General features: G+C 36.0%; 1 protein-coding gene across 1 annotated transcript; it reads left to right on the forward strand.

The window, feature by feature from the left end:
• Positions 1 to 836: 836 nt before the first annotated feature.
• Positions 837 to 11,120, forward strand: LOC135683905 (thymus-specific serine protease). Its single transcript, XM_065199298.2, has 10 exons — positions 837 to 1,257; positions 2,489 to 2,618; positions 3,386 to 3,509; positions 5,100 to 5,177; positions 5,767 to 5,814; positions 6,417 to 6,683; positions 7,347 to 7,491; positions 8,370 to 8,552; positions 9,068 to 9,213; positions 10,377 to 11,120. The coding sequence occupies exons 1-10, from the start codon at positions 852 to 854 to the stop codon at positions 10,410 to 10,412; spliced, it is 1,563 nt and encodes a 520-aa protein (XP_065055370.2). The 5' UTR covers positions 837 to 851; the 3' UTR covers positions 10,413 to 11,120.
• Positions 11,121 to 17,324: the final 6,204 nt, after the last annotated feature.

Here is a 17,324-nt window from a genome sequence, read left to right on the forward strand (position 1 = left end):
TAATCTGCCGCAAGGAGTTTCTTTATCAATTGAACCAGGACTAGTAGCTTATCCGCCTTATCGTCCAAATAAGCCATTGCCATCACGTCTTTACATTTACAAGAATCTTTCCGAGCAGCAAGGAACAATATTAAGGATATGGTTAGCAATTTTTGGCCGTAAGGCATGGAAACCTCGTACTCCTATGGTGGAAATCCTATTGTTCCATCGGCAAATCTCTTGAAATCTCTAGTGTTTTGGCAGATAGCTCGAATGTCATTTACTATCATATTTATTCACTTTTTTCTTTTTATAAGAACCAGTAACTTTAAGTTCATAGCTGACAGTTCTATTTTTTTCGAAAATCTGAGCCTGGATTTTATATTTGCTCTTAATCTAATAGGGTGTAAGCAGTGCGATTGCTTATTCGCTTTAGGGAGGCCTCATTTGCCAACAAAGTGAAGGAGAAAACCTTAATTTGCTGACAAATTTGGATCCCACACATGTTTACAAATCCTCGTTTTTAAGATAAAACATTGTCAAAAATTCCATTTTACATCATAAGAACAAATTATGTTCGTAATTTGCCCTTAACTTTTGACCAATTTTAAGGGTTGGGGTTCGTATAAAATTGTTCATTTTTGCGTGTAGTGACAAAAATTATTCATCTTTGGTGGAACTACGGTTATAAGTCACATGTTTGTATGCAAAAGCTTTGTTTAGAAATCTGGTATTCAAGAATTTTTCATAATGAAAGTAAACAAAACGACAAACCAGGCTTTTATTTTGAATAGCATTTCTTGACCATGCGATCGGTCATGTGACCTCGTGACTTTCTCGAGAATTAAACCACGTGATGTTTACGAAAACACATGGCTGGCTTCTATAAGTTTCGCTTTTCAAACACGGAAGAGATCGATAGAAGTGGCAAAATGCGTGCTAATAGAGTGCTGCTTTTCCTAGGCCTGGCTTTCCTTGCTTTTGAAGCAAATGGACTCCTTACATCAACGACGCACTGGTCTCTTGAAAAACTTGTTAAGTTTCGGAGGATGAAGAAAATGATGGAAAAGATATTGGAAAACCCAGAAGCCTCAAAACTTCTCAGTTCAGTGCAGACGGGCTGGGTACAGCAAAAGCTTGACAATTTCAATCCAGCAAACCCACAATACTTTTACCAGAGGTATTATGTTTCTACTTTGTATTGGGATCCGTCGACTGGCCCAGTTTTTGTCTATGTTGGAGGAGAAGATGAACTTGTTCCAGGCTATCTTGCTGGTGGTAAGAGCATTCGCTAGTTTGTCGTTCAAATAAATGAATTCCTTGTAACAATTTAGCAAGCAGCACCTTCTACTCAAGCTTCTTTCTAAAAAAAATTGTTAAGGATGGACTGAATTTCTTAATTATTTACGCTTTTGATAAAAAGTGGGGCAATAGCCCCCAAACCCCCTTGCACTGCACTGGGTTTCCTTCAAATCGATGGAAACAGTGCTACTTAGCGGGAGCATCGAGGAGGGGAAAAATTATTTACAACGCAAATGCTGCTACTTTCAGCTACTTTTATGAAATCAACGCCTACCGAAGTCCACGTCTTTGACTTATCAATGTAATGTCCTTGCACAATCTTGCAAAAGATCCTTGAAAACCTTTTTCAAAAATTGTGCCTGGAAAGGGCGTATTTATTTTTAGTCAATATGCAAGAAATGAAAAATGCCCCCATCTCCTTTTTTATATAAATTGATTAAGTTTTTCACTTTTACTTTGATAAAAAGAAAATCTTTAGATTATGATTTTGTTATCATTTGCTATCCGTTCAGGCCAGCATACAGAGAGACAATCAAGCTTGTGTGAAACGAAACAAATACCGTACTACTTTGATTAAAATGCCCCATCTTTTAAATGACCCCTCCTAAAAGCCTGATTAAAGTGCCAAAATTGAAGTTTTTTCATTGATATTGTCTGTCAAGTCTGTGCTCCTGAATCCGATGGTCAACCAGAGTCTAGAAAAGTTTCCAACCTTCCTCCAGCCAAGAAAATCTTACTATAAAACCTTCCTCATTTTGATGAGTTTAAAATGGGCGTGGTCAGAAAATGGGGAACACAACCAGTCTTGATCTCCTCTCCTGGTAACTTTGTTTTTTGTCAAAACTTTACTAGAAATTTGTAGCTTGTTTTCAATTATAGATATTTTTAGAAACCGATGTTAAGTAATATGCTTATATCGGTGAAAAAAAATCGTATAATTCAAATAATTAAATTATAAAAAGTTAGTGCCTAAATTTCAGTGTAAAGTAGTTCTGCAAACATATTCATACCAAAAGACAGGAGGTTTTTGAATTTTATTCTGGCTTTTTTCATGACTGTATTTTGAAAATCAAAAGGCTTTAAAAATTATCTAACTTACTCAAGTTTCCAAATTTTTGGCTACCTTCCTCCATTTCTCTTTGTTTCTACAACCTTCCTCCGGCCATTGGCCGTGGGGCCGTGATGATTAAACTTTTTGTAATTTCAGGTGAAATAGTGGAGCTAGCCCAAAAATACAAGGCATTATTGCTGGGTTTGGAGCATCGGTACTACGGAAAGAGCATGCCAACTGATGGAATGAAACTTGAGAACATAAAGTACCTTAGCAGCCGACAAGCGTAAGTTTCATTTTGTAAAACATAGTGCAATTACCCCAGTCTGCCTAAAAGACAATACCCTTACCACACCTGGTATTTCCCCACAGTAAGGTAACTCCCACGAACAGCGGCGTAGCTTGACCTTCAATTAAGGGGTCATGAAAAATAGTATTTACAGATGAAGAAAATTAAACTAAAGAAAAAATTATGCGTCTACTTACCGATAGGGAATTTTACCTACAAACTAAAGATTTTAATTGTGATTTTGGGGGAGGATGTTACACCCCCTACACCCCCGCTAACTACAATGCCTACCAAAAGTCCTCGAACACTGACGTCATTTTCCAAGGTCAAAATCAATCATCCCCCTCTCCCCCACGGAACAATATGTTGGTTTACTACGAAACGGGTTAGGATATCAGGAAGCACGTTGTTCCTGATATTGCGCTTCTTTTATGATATTTCTCTAAATTATCAACACTGTTCTAGTGGGAAGGGAGCGAAAGTAGTAATTCTTTTCGGAAAAAAAATTTTAACCGGCAAATTGCTGGGCGTTCCAAGAACTTTTGGCAGGCATTGTACTTCCCTGGTCACGAATATTCACTCTACAAGTAGTCTGAGGTTTCGTTGCTTCATGTGCGCTTTATAGCTCATTTTCTGTGGTGGAGAAATATTTTTATAGCTGTTAAAGTATAGAGATTATCTGAATTTTCTCTTATTTATTTTAACGAAAATAGAAGTAAATAAATGAATACCATCACGGTTATGGTTGCTTGGTATTTTTCCAGTTTGCAGGATCTAAGAAATTTTCATAACTACATCACTCGACAGTATCGACTCACCAGCTATAACAGATGGATTTTACAGGGCGGCTCATACCCAGGTGCTCTTGCTGCATGGGGTAGATCAAAGGTACATTTTAATTTGCATTGATATAATCTATAAACTCACTTCTCCGTCTATAAGAAGGCTGGATTGGGAAGAAAAATTCCTTTATAAACCTGCGGGGATATCACCGTTTTTAGTTGAGGGGCGTTGCGTTTTTAGAAAAATTCGAGAACTTTAGTATGGAAAATTTATCTTATCCTAGAGTTTGATCACTAAATTGATGGAAAATACAAATATTTCTCAATTTTAGCGCATATATCTCTTTCTATAGTAGATTTAAAAGCTGAGTATGAAAATAATTGTGATGGACGGAAAAATAATTTTTTTCAAATTACTGGTAGTGGTAGTTTCAAACAGTGATAGAAGTACTATATCATCGTGCAAAAGAGCAATATTTTGTCGCTATTACTAGAGAGGAAAAAATTTCTAAAAATTTTATGACGGACGGACAATTCGAAACTTGTCCAATAACTGCGCACATGGGGTTTGACCTACCAAATAAACAATTGACATCGACCATTATTCACCTCTACTAAATGTTGATGACGAAGAACGTGCTTTTTAACAATTTTAATCTCAAACGACATTTTCAGTCTGTCCGTCACGTCCGTCCGTCACGATGATCCATCGGTACTTTCAGCATCGAAATTTCCAAATGTTGTGAAATATAATTGTTCAAAATGTTTGATTATGTTTCAAACTGATATTCAATTGGTAAAAATATTTCAAATTTATCTCAACTATGTTGGTTTAGAAAGAATATTTGAAGGAGTGAAATTAGTATTTTCAATTCTTTCTATCCAATCCGTCCGTCACGGCAGACGTTTTTATCCTTCTGAGGCGACGTGTTTATCCCAAAAGTGTTTGCTTCAACTCATTTACACCTCAATGTGGGTTCTTTTTTGACACAAAAGGAGACAGTTATGGAATCATCCGTTAATTTTTTAGACCTAATGAAAGTATCGTTTGTCCGTCCGTCACAGATCATGAAGCTCTAGTTATTTGAACATGTTTGTAAGATATTCTACCGTGCATAAAGCAACATTCTGTTTGCAGCTGGTTTGCATATCTGCAGGGACGTAGATAGAGGGAGGTCAGAGGGACAAAACCTCCCTGTAAAGCTAAACTGCTATCTTGTCGGAAAAGTACTTATCTTGTTAGAGATATAACGTGGTGTTACATTTTTAGAGGGACGATTTAAAGCTGAATATAAAGATTTATTCTGTTGTTCTGATTTAGAATGGGAATCTTTTTAAAAAAGATTTGGCACTTGAAAGTGTCTTTTCTAGAGAGAAGACCATAAAAGTCCTCAAGTTGTTCTTTGACACTTGTATTTAAATAAATGATAAGATTTTATCTTCTATTTCAGCTCTAACGTAATTAAGCTATGCTCAGATGTATGAAAAAATGAAATTTTTTATTAGATTTCTGTCTGAAAGTCTAAATTTCTCAACCTTTCGATAAATTTTCCTTTCTACGTCACTGCATGTATAAAACACTTTTTGGAGGAATCTTACTTTCCCATCCAGGTTTTACATAAAAGAAGAAATTTTGTACTAAAATAATTACGTTAAAAAACCATGACTATCAGCATAATATGACCGCTGTCATTAGCTTTCAGACATAATCCATGGCTCTGTGGCATCGTCTGCACCTTTGGTTGCTCAAGTAGATTTTCCAGAATATATGGAGGTAAGGCACCAGTAGATTTCTGCTTATGAATGCAAGAGGCTCATTTTTTTATTGTGAAAGAAAGTAAAAAGGGAGATCGAGAATCATCAAAAGGGGTTGGGGAGGGGTTGAGACATCTCTATTCTATTTATAGGCTTGTCGCCAAAAGGAAAATAATATTTTTGTTCAAATGACATAATCACGCTTCTTGATGTATAAGCAACTGTTCCTGATGAAGCTCGGAGTAGCAACTTAGAACCGTCCTGTTCTATACACCAATTAGCGTAAATCTGCCTATACGGCATCATGCACTTTGTGCCAGACCGGTAAATGGTTATTTTCAGACTTTAAATTTTAAAATACTATTCTTGGTCTTCTGATTTTAAATTTACTTTATATTTGTTTCTGTTCGTGACCGGTAACAAAACTATTCTGGAAAATGATTTTGAAATTTAATTAGATATTGACAAGTAAGTATATATAACTAAATGAAAAACTAACGAAAATTACTAAATAACATAAAATTACTTTACCAGTAACTTAATATTCATAATAAACCATTGTGTAAGTACCAATGAGAAACTGTAAATAATTTTTTACTGTTTTTTAGGTTGTTGCAGCAAGTCTTGCAGCTCCTGAAGTTGGAGGATCAGACCTTGTATGTTTAGCTCCACATCTAATAGCCTTTACCTAAACTTTAGAGTTGCCTTCATAAAAATTTTGAAAATTTTCAGTTTTAACAACATGAGCAATGTACGTCTAAGCACATGGTGAGATACATCTAAACTTAAAAAATAAGGCCAAATTACAGTATTTTAATGGAAGGGGGGAGGGGCTGTACGTATCTTGCCATATGTCAGGGATATGTTTTAGATTAAGCTGGTCATGTACATTTATGTTTTTTAATTGTTTTTCATCGGGGTATGTAGTCAAAATTCAGAAAGTCCTGAAAAAGATTATAGTGACGTCATCACTTTGCAACTGAATCTAATAATTGAACTTAGGCTTATGATCCATTGTCTGCTTAGATCTAATTTTTTATGATTTCATCTTCATGTATATTGAGTCTCATCAAATCGCTTTTCATGATATCTATCGAATTCAAATTTGTCATACGTGACACTAAGTTGCAAGGATGGTATAAGCGAATCACCAGTAACCTTGGACTATAAGAAACTCCTTTGCAAATATGACATTCAACGAACCGCATACTGTTTTTGCTATGTTCATCATTGCTTGCTATGTCTATGTTGCTTTTAGTGTCGAGACTCTGTCAAGAAAGGCTTCGAGACGATCGAAACGCTCATAAAGAGCAAGCAGTTCTCCAAACTCAAGAATGACTTTTCTTCCTGTAATGATATTTCAAGCCCAAACGACACAGCTCAGTTCGTGGTAGATCTTTCAGGGGTATTTACAAATGTAGTACAGTATAACGACGAGACCCCTTGGATGGATATCAGAAAAATTTGTGGATTCATGACTGACACGTACAAGACACCCTATGAACGTCTTATGGATGTAAACAAGGTGATGATGTACTACATATATTTTTTAACTTATGGTTCAAACCTGCATTCAGACTTGTATTTAGGAGAAGAGGTTATAGTGTGTTTCGTTGTTTGTGACAATATGGCACATCCGAGTCAGGATAAGACAGTTTGATCGGTTACTGTAGGGGCGTGCAAACCTCTGACTGATTCTTATGAGATCTGGCACGTGAATGCACACTAGTGGGCCTGGCTATTTGGAATCTTTGAAGGAAATGGGGGTCTCTTTAGCATTGCAAAAATTTACGTCTATTGTTAATTGAGAGAATTCACTGGGTATAAAGCTACAGGTCTACCCCTTGTTTTAATATTTTACTTTTTTCTTTGTTGCGATTGCTCATGACATAATCCAGCTATCGTTTCCTCACAATGTTGTTAACAGATAGGTATGTTCCTACCAGTTCTGACCTTGTGCTTCCTGCTCCTCTATCGATCTTGATCCTAAGAAAGGTCCTAAAAAATTCTTTTTTGACCACCAAGTTAGCAATAAGTAATGTCAAAGTATCGATTAAATTGCTAATTCCTAACTTTTGGGGTATCGTACACCCCAAACACTAAACCCCCAAGTAGCACCCCTGCTGGCGCCGATAGTATTTGCAACTTTATTAAGCATACAAGCTAAATTATTATCATTTACATCAAGGCATACATGGATCAAGTACAAATAAAGTGCGTTGGGAACTCATACCAAGGCTACATCAATAGCCTGAAGTGGGACCAAGTTGATCCGTCCGGGTACGCAAATGCAAGGCAGTGGTATTATCAAACATGTACCGAGTTCGGATATTGTGAGTAGATTTCTAACATTTTTTGGCCCGTTGAAAGTTCCTATGATTATCGCTCAATCTGACGGTATTTTTTAATCCTCCTATTTGACTGATTAGCTTCAAAGTTTAACCTTTCATCTTCTAAAATCATATCAAAAATTTAAGACTATTTAATTACGGAACCATACCCAGAAAAATTTTATCTTAGATAGATCAACATTTTAGGCTGAATAGAGACATGTAAGCTATGTTCCGCTACGTAAGAGAGTAACGTTCTGCTACTCTATGTAAAAGACCCTTTATGAAGTAAAGGAAAAAATTGAAAAAGTGAAGGCCCGGGAATCAATCTAACGGTTTTGAGGTCAGATTGACAAAATGTCTGACATTTTAGGATATAAACAAAAAATGAACTGCATAATTGTCATGGAGCGAACATAAGTTTGTCTGACCATGTTGGATGCATGGACAACACATTCAGGTTTTTCCCACTGATATCGCAATATTAAATGTATTTTGCTAACAGTTTTATAGTTTGTTGATAAATAGTCTTGGGTGACAGCTTTTGTTTAACTTCTTTGCTTAGTTTCAAGATGATATTTTTGAGTACAAAGTGGTTTTGACCGGCTCTCCCTAATGAAATGAATTTCTGCGTATACAGCCTTCCTCCATGTGCGAAGAGAACAATTGGCAAAGAGGGCTAAAGAAAGGAGCGAGGGGAGGGGAGAGGGAAGATGGGAGAGGGAAGATGGGTGAGGGGGGAAGCTTTATTCCCCCTTTTCATGTCCTTTCCTTCTCCTTTTTTGGATTGCTTAGGCCCTTAGGGTCTTTGAATCTCGGCGGTAGATTCTGTAGCCTTTTGAAAATAACATTTTATCTCTTTCTTGATATCATAACTATAGATCAGAGTTGCGAGGAAGGAACAAGTTGTGTATTCTCCTCACGAATTACAATGAATTCTATGATAAACATTTGCCAAGCAGTGTACAACATAACACCTACACAGGTTTACCAAAGCGTGACCAGTACTAATAAATACTATGGTGGAAAGTCTCTCGGAGTCAGTCGCATTGTTTTTCCAAATGGTGAGATTTTCAATGGGTTTGATATTTTGATTGGGTTTGATATTGTCAATTGGGTTGGAAAAAATAAATTTTTTCATTCATCAAGCTAGTTTTTTTATAAGACAAAGAAATAATTCAAGAACAGAGGTGAAAGTTAAGGAAAAATCTTGTGCTCGTGCTTTTATAATCGGTTCTACTATACAATGTTTTCGATGCATTTTTATAGGCATTGACAGAGTAATAAAGCAATACCATTGGTAATAATTGTCCTGTCACATCGCAGTTATTCTTCGATTGATTAAACATTCCTCACTATAATTAATTTTATATTTTACTCCATTCTGAACATGGTAAGTAGGATGTAGGCAAAACACTGCAAAGTGAGATAATGATGCGAAACGGATCTATCTGTTTTTGTTATGATAATGTGATCTAATGGTTGGACCTTTCATTTCTGCCAATGTTTTTGTCTTTTGCTTCGTATTTTGCTTGCCAAACAAAAGATGATGCTTATTTTAGGCATTTTATTTCTACAGGATCAATAGACCCTTGGCATGCACTGAGCATCTTGAAAAATCAAACTGTCGGAGAAGTTGCGGTATACATGAAAGGAGTGGCACATTGCGCTAATATGAACCCCTCAGAGCCAAATGATCCATTGTCATTGAAGAGTGGGAGAAAGGTAAGTTTGCTAGTTGAGAATAGTAAATAAAGCTATAGAGAATACTGGATTTGTACTGGTCGTTAGACCAGGCTCACAATGGGGCAAAAAGAACCGATCTTTGTCCGAAAAAATAAACGGCAAGCATTGCGTCCAAACTTGCAACTCTGGTTCCTTGCTAGTTTGAGAGTGGTTCTGTTTTTCTTTGGTCTCACTGCAAAAGCGTAACTTTTTAGTTCCTTCTCATATAATATTGCTACTTAAATTTCCACAAAGTGAACGGTCAGGACTGAGACTATTTGCTAGCGATTGAAAATGCGACTGATTTTGCCTGAAAAAGAGGCTTCCAGAAAATGTTTGACTACGGCCATTGATCGTAGTTTTTCAATACAGCTACTGAATGACAGTGCTTCATATGGCAGTTCTGTTCTTTTTCGAAGCAATACAAATATGTATCATTCTATTCTAGTTTCGTTATCTTATTAGTTTAGAAAAATTCCTTTTTTTACACAAGGGTCAAAGGGGTCATAAGAAGAAAACCAAAAATGTAACAAGTAGATTTTCTATGATTATAGTAGAAACAAACTGAAATTGTATCCATTGAACCATTGTCAATAGAAAAGTCCTTCTTCTATTGACTATGCTTGAACTGAAAGTTAGCTAAGATACAGGGATGCCGTCCTAGTGAGTTAGGGGGGGGGGGCGGTGCTGTAGGCAACGTCTAGAAGCCACACCCATGACAACACCAAATAGACTTGCATTTGTGTAAAAGATTCTCTTCTGCTGTGTACAAACTATTCACCAACTTAAATAGACTGATAGAGAATTGCTCATTCGTGGAAAGTCTAAAGATAAAAGGTCGTCAACACAGAATTCATTGAACCAGACTTGTTAAGGGGAGAGAGGATTTTTGGTGGGGTGGGGGGTTTGTGCTGAGATTCTTCTTTCCTTTTTTGGTCATCAAGTATGCTGTGTTCCCGCTTTTCCGTCCTTTTTATTCAAATATACATTTGTTATGTAGATACTGATTATCAGTGGTCATCTCGGCTTATAAAAAGGAAAGAGTGTAGAGATCATTTGAAGCCCCTTCACATTATTTTTCTTAAACCTGTTAATGAAAATTTAGCTGCTTTTTGTTTTTGAAGTAATGTCTTTAAAATATATATTTCCATTTATATCAATAGATGATTGACGCGCTTGTTGGTGAGTGGTTAAAGTGATTCATTCCTTAATCATACGAGAGGCAAGATCAGAGCTTTGAGCAATTTGCTAAGCTTTGACGATGATTGCAGATCAGAGTTTTGAAGAAAATGATAATGTCAACATGAAAAGAAATCGAAGGGATGGCAATGAAAATACTTGTTGTTTATAAGTAAAGATTCACCTGACTGACAGAACGTTTACTTTGCTATCTTAATGTCCATTTGTTCAATTTGATCCCCTAAAAATCACGATGGCCTATTATTGTCAAAACTGTGGACCTTGAGAGCTTTTCACCTGTAGCTGCTAACATTTGTTCTCATGTCATTAGAAGGTATCATGATTTGTTTGACGAAGATTAAAGTGGCCATTTGAAGAGGTCATGCAATTATAATTCTTTAATTTTGCTACATAACCTGAAAGAACACTACGAAATAAGTTTTTTAAACCAATAACTTCTGTTCTAAATTGGCTGAGATATGGCCAGTGAATAACCTAATTTTGCAAATGGGTTACGATTGTAAGATTTGGCTCAGAATTGTCTTTTTAGGATATATGCTCCAAATGGAAATATTCTAACTCTATTTTTATGACGTCATCACCACGTTTTATCACTTAGCCAATATGTTGTACGTTCACGCGCTTCTTATTATTTGAAATCTACCGTATATAATTTTGGTAAATATTGTTACATTTTGCAATTGGTGGTATAGCCTTGGCTTGGCTTATTTGTCTGTTTCTATCATTTACCTCTGGCATATATACAAGATGTTTGAACATATACATGGCAGGGAAGGGAGGTACTAGATGGCCCGTCTGATGGATTCTTTAAATCTCGTAATGATGATGACATCAATAAACAGTAGGCAGGAATGTCAGAAAGCAATGAGAAGCGATAAGACGCACAAAAACCTAAAAATTGAAAGGTTAACTGGTCTTTTGTCTAAGTATACATACTTTCATTACAAGAGTATTAGGAGCTACTTATTAGAAGCACGTACACTCTTTTATAAGAACCAGTAAATTTAAGTTCAGGCTGACTGTTCTTAATTTTTCGAAAATTTGAAGCTGGATTGTTCTTAATTTGTTCTTAAATTAATAGAGTGTAAGCAGTGCGATTGCTAGCTTTTTCGCTCCAGGGAGGTGTTGACTCTTATTTGCCATCAAAGTGAGTGAGGCAACCTTCATTTGCTGACAAGTTTGAATATTCACCAAAAAGCATAATGTTGTTCCAAATTAAGCTACATAGTATAGAGTATAGATAATATAATTGTTCTTTGTTTTGCTGAAGAGGTGCCAGTTGTTCGCATTAAGCGTGGAACTCGATGTTGCAACCTCACACTTCAATGCATAAACAACCCTATCTCTATTACCAGGACCGCTGTAAGGCGAGGGTAACCGGGGCTCTGGGCCCGGGCTCATCCTTGGGCTCATAATAATTCAATCTATAAAAAGTGTCATAATCTCGAATCTACTTTATATTCTTTGTCAGTCAAGGGGCCCACACATATTGGTTGCCCCAGGGCCAGGCCTCGCACTCGGCGGCCCTGTGCCTCTATCTCTCACTACAGTATCGAGCACTATAAAACAGACCAGCAAATAGCCAAATGGACCAAGCGTTCCTTACGTAACAGAATCTCTGTGATTACTCACAGTTTCGATCCAGCTTACGAAACTGCATAACAGAAGACCACGAGAAACACCTCAATACAGTTTAGGCCCGCCGCTGGTAAATATATTGTTTTTCTCTTTGCGGTTGGTTTCAGGGCAGGTTGATTGATTTAACTAAAACAAGATTGTCAGGGTGAGCACAATTCATAAACAAGATTTTGCTCTCTCTTTTGATTTAACATCAACACACAACACGTTTTCAGACTACAAAACGCCTCAAGGCTTATTCTGATTTAGCTACAGTTGGATGGAGTACTAAAGAAAATTTTGTGACTGGAATAATTCTTATGCGGATAAAATCTGACATTGAAATCTAAGAAGACTGGAGTTGGATGGAATGTTTCTATTATAGTATCTTTTGCTCAAAGAAACGCGATAATTTTGTGGGTTCTTCTTGGTTAGCTACTGACATTTTTGTTCAGGATGTTGGCAACGGCAATGTAATGGGAGAAGGCTGATGACAACGAGTATTGCCGGTTCAATTTCACATCGAGTCTGCTAAAGTTAAACCCAAGAAGACTGTCCTAAGCAAGGGCAACAGTTACCATGGAGAACATAAACTACGCACTACATGTTGCAGTTGTTGTTTTTATTTCAACGGTTGCCGTTTTAGGCACAGAATGTTTCAGAGCTCTATTCAAGTATTATCCAATCATTTGAAGTCACAATATCTCGAAGTCAGTCATTCCTTATATTCCTGTGGAGCTAGACATTTTATTCAAGGGCTGTCAAAATATTTGAATTAATGGATATCAAACACGTGGTTTACAAAAAGCAAGTTTGGATTGAAAAAAGAAACTGGCGAAATTTCACCCAGGATGTTGTAATGTCTCTTGAAAAATACATACAATTTTACTGAGAGTTTGATTAGACTATCCTTTTTGTTTATTTATAATTGAATTTTAATTAGTTACCTCCATCGATATGCTTTTATATTACTCATTACTTATTAAATTACTTAATAAATTAGGAAGCAAAATTACTTACTAAAAACTTTATGTCGTTTAATTTATCATTTTTACGTTGTAATGGTCAATTAGATTTTGGTGGTTATAATTAAGAAACTTTTTATGAAAAGACACGTGGCTCTATTTCATAATGGCGTGTTGACGAGGAAAACATTTTTCAGCTAATTTTGTTGCGATTCATCTAAGCAGGGCCTAAAAAATGAAATTTTTACTGATCCACATTTTTCATAAAAACTGGGCGTGGTACTTTGCTGGGATTGGCACAATAGGCGTGCCAAATATGGAAACTGCCACTATAGTGCAAATAGCATGTCCTAATTGGGAAAAATCTTAAATGAATGAAGTATAAATAGCAAAAGCTAATTCTTTACAGTATGTGGATTGGGTTAATAAGAAAATTAGCAACATAGAGCGATGTCTTAATATGTGAGCAAAAAGTTATTGAAAGGAAACTCTTTTACATGGTTTTTTCAGATCTCTGAAGTTATTTCTTCAAAAACCCTCTAAGATTGGTCTTGCTTTCCAGATTTTGGTATTTTTGGCTTTTTTGAGCCATATCTTTGCAGTAATTCACGGAATCGGAAACTTGCAAGGTCAAGTATAATTATTTCAATATTCGTACATTTGTTTGCTTCTATATTTCATATATTTGTCACAAGGGAGGAATAACATGCGCAGTTTTCGGCGCAAAAATCATTGAATCACAAAATCTTATTGTTGATTTTTATTTTCGACAAGAATACACAGAAACAGAAGCTAGAAACAATAAACCTGAAAATGATTTGGTCTAAACTGAAACTGTAAACGCGACAGTTCTCGCGTAAACGCAAAGCCTATTTGGGCCAATTTTAGAACGGTTCCATTTCGGTTCAGTTCTCTTCTGAAAACAGGGTCTAAGAGACCGACTAAGTAGCATTTCCCTTTACATATTGCGGCCTCGGAGTACATTCTTTTTATTTTAAAGAAACCTAGCTCGAGGCATAGTTCTTGAAGTTCCTTATTTTTGGACCTCTTTCGATCGAGTTGTAGTATTAAAGGTTCTTTAATAGTTCCTTAATTTGATGCCATGAAATTTTGTGCCATTAAAATGTTGTCGCTAGATTCCTAACAATAGCTAGAAAACAAGGTGAAAAACAAAAAAGAAGACTAGAAAACGTGTGATATACACAAAAATGAAAATTCAATCAAGAGGGATAAGGAACATTTGAAATTACACAAAGAAACACTCGATAGCTACCTTCGTAACACACAATTTATGTGATTTTTGACTTCTAATGAATGGAGCCGGCTTCCTAGTTTTTGACTGTTTGCAATGATAAAATATTCAAAAATGAAGGTTTTTTAATTTTTCCTGCTTTCAACATGTAGGCGTTCTATAAATTGGTTCCTTATAAAAAAGCGTGAAGTCACACCATTTTGCTTTGCGGTATATCAGTCCCAGTAGCAGGTTGTATGTTATGATCGTAACTTTCTAGTGGAATATTGCAATTTTGTGAATATCTTTATAAATAAAGACGATTGCCTGTGCTGTGCTGAAATTTCTGTGATAAAAAGGCCTTTTCTTCCATTAAAATTGGTGTGAGCCCACAATTTCCCCTTGCTAAACTCGCCTTTGTCTTTACCACCCTGGATACGATACTGTTTTCTGCTGTAAACAAAAGGAAAGAAGATTGTCTATGAAAGTGACATATGTTAGTGACCAAAATGAAAAAGATTTATAGCCATTTTAGCGAAAGACATTTGCATCCTTACAAAGAACGGATATACAACTTCGAAGAATAGAGAAGAAAGAATGTTAATCACGACGAATAGATATGAATGAATCAGGCAGATTCAGGCACAATTGCGAAAGTTGAGTGTTTATGGTTTCTTTGATTAATTATTGATGATGAGAATTCTCAAAGAACATTGAGTGGTCAATGAAAGATCACGTGACCGACTACGCGTAGTAAGTCTGAAATGTCCAGAGTCCAATAAAAACATCACAACAGGTAGTGTAAGAGTTACTAGATCTTTGCCAAACAGATCGTCACAATTCCAGAAGGCATGGAGAATTTCATCAACAAATTGTGTTTGATCTTCACATTATTCAGTGGATGGTCCTTTCGTGGCTCCTCTGGCAAGAAGCGCCTCAAGGAGAACAAATCGAGCAGTGAGCCAAATACGCCGGTGCTGTCAGGAAACCGAAGTGCAAGACCGTCTTTGGAAGGCAATACGCAGGGCTCTCCTGCTTCAACATCGCAACCGATTGAGATCAAAACAAGAAAAGCTGTACGATCTCAGAGAGTCTGTTCGTCATCGCAATCGCTACCAAATAGCTACAGAGGCACACCTGATAGCACTAGTTCAAGCATGCCTACGAGTTCGTCTTCAAGTCAATATAGCTACATGCATGATCAAATATGGCAACAGGCTTTTCGAAACAGCTGTAGATGAAAATAACTTCTGAATCAAACCAACATTGCTAACTTCAGAACGATCTATCACACGGTATATCGAAATGACTCGCTAACCCGCCTAAACAACTTTGACTGCGAAATGAGTATCTTTCAGTTAGTTCCTGTAATATCACAGGCAATTGATGGGAAAGAAAGTAAATTTATCTTTTAAGTTTGGACAACCTCGGAGGACAAGTCTAATTGTTATGTTTGTAAATAAAAACTTAATACAGTTTGCATTTTTTTACTTTGTTTGACCAGCATCTCGTTTTAATAGTGTATGAATGTGAATTTTTATGAATAAGTTGATTTTCTTATCATTTAGACATGAATGAAAAGTTTAATTTTGTAGCTATTAAAACTTTGTAGATCTTTACATTGGGTACAAACAATAGTATAGGCTGGGCCTTAAATGGAATTTAGCACTTATGAATCCGTTGAATGTAAATTTCGTATATACATTTATTTACTTTAAGCATTAATTTGTAGTTTTTTAGATATAGGTTTGAGGTGAACTGTTGTTATTCATTTGTCTTTTCCTTAACTTGGAAGGTCATTGTCAATGCCATTGAAGGTGAAAAAAATTTCAAGGGCAGTATAATCTAATGCTCTTCTCTTCCTTTGGGTCAATGGAATTTTCAAGACATCTTCATATGATACATTGTCTGGTGAAAAATTATTCATTAAAACCTTAAAACAATGGTTAATTTTTTTTCCTCGATGTTTTGACTACTCAAATGACTGCTTCTACAGAAACGAAGGAATTTCGAAAGATGCTCGAGTTTTGTGTTTTGATAGCAAATCGGATGTTAAACACTGCATTATTTAGTCCAGCATTCCCAGCAGTGAAGCGTAAGTTGTGGGAGATTTGAATAATTCATAGATTGTATAAAATAAAGCTTGCTGCCCTTAATGCCTCAAACAAGATTTTTTTTTCACGCATGATTTATTCATGCATACATTTATTATTTACTCTTTGGATCTCTCACCCATTCAAGAATTCATTCATCGCATTTATTCCAAATGCTAAACCTTTCCCCTTCATGTGTTGAAATTTTGCATCTTTAGATTTGATCTTCGTTTGTCTTCCCTTTGAATAAATGGTTGCAAAGTCTTGTTAAAAATATTTTGGAAAACACTCCAGATTTTTATATTTGAAACATTGAAAGGAAAAGTTGTTCTTTTGGGTAGAAGGTTAAGAAAATTCTTCTCATTTGAAAAATTTTGTACACAAAAAGATGACACCAAAATATTGGCGTTGCACAAAAATTTTTTTCAAAACTGAACCTTCTACGAAAGCAAAAAGATTTTTGATAAACAAACAGTATATAATCAAATTGCACTCGAAAAATTCCTTCAAGCATAAACTTTGAGAAACCTTGCATTCTTTCACAGGCTCTTATCCTATCTAAAGCTATATGACCCTGCAGAATTTTTCTTCTACGTCTGATTTAAACGATAAGCCATGCAAAGAGCAGAGAGGAGACAATACAATGCTGATGGAATTTCTTAAAACAAGCCAGTGATAATCAGGTGCTGTATACGGTCAAATGACGTGTACTTGAGCGAGGCAGGTGTTTTGCCATAAACGTCGAATTGAAAATTATTGACCTAGTCTCTATGAAAGAAAGTTGAGCAATGTCTTTCGTTATCAACAGGTATTCACCAGTTATTCAAAAAATTAGAAAACAGAGGCTTTTGTCTGTGAATATAAAGGACAGAGTCTCAAACAATTGTCTACATTGCTGCCTAGAAGAATACAACAGCCATTTTCTTTGGAAAATGGCGTAGGAAATTTCATTCAATCCCTCAGCAATCCCACAATGCTGCGCTTTTAGAAGCTTGAACGCTCTGT

The sequence above is a fragment of the Rhopilema esculentum genome, chromosome 10 (genome assembly GCF_057945365.1).
Source record: "Rhopilema esculentum isolate cy_ngs chromosome 10, ASM5794536v1, whole genome shotgun sequence".
In the NCBI taxonomy this organism is placed as follows: domain Eukaryota; kingdom Metazoa; phylum Cnidaria; class Scyphozoa; order Rhizostomeae; family Rhizostomatidae; genus Rhopilema; species Rhopilema esculentum.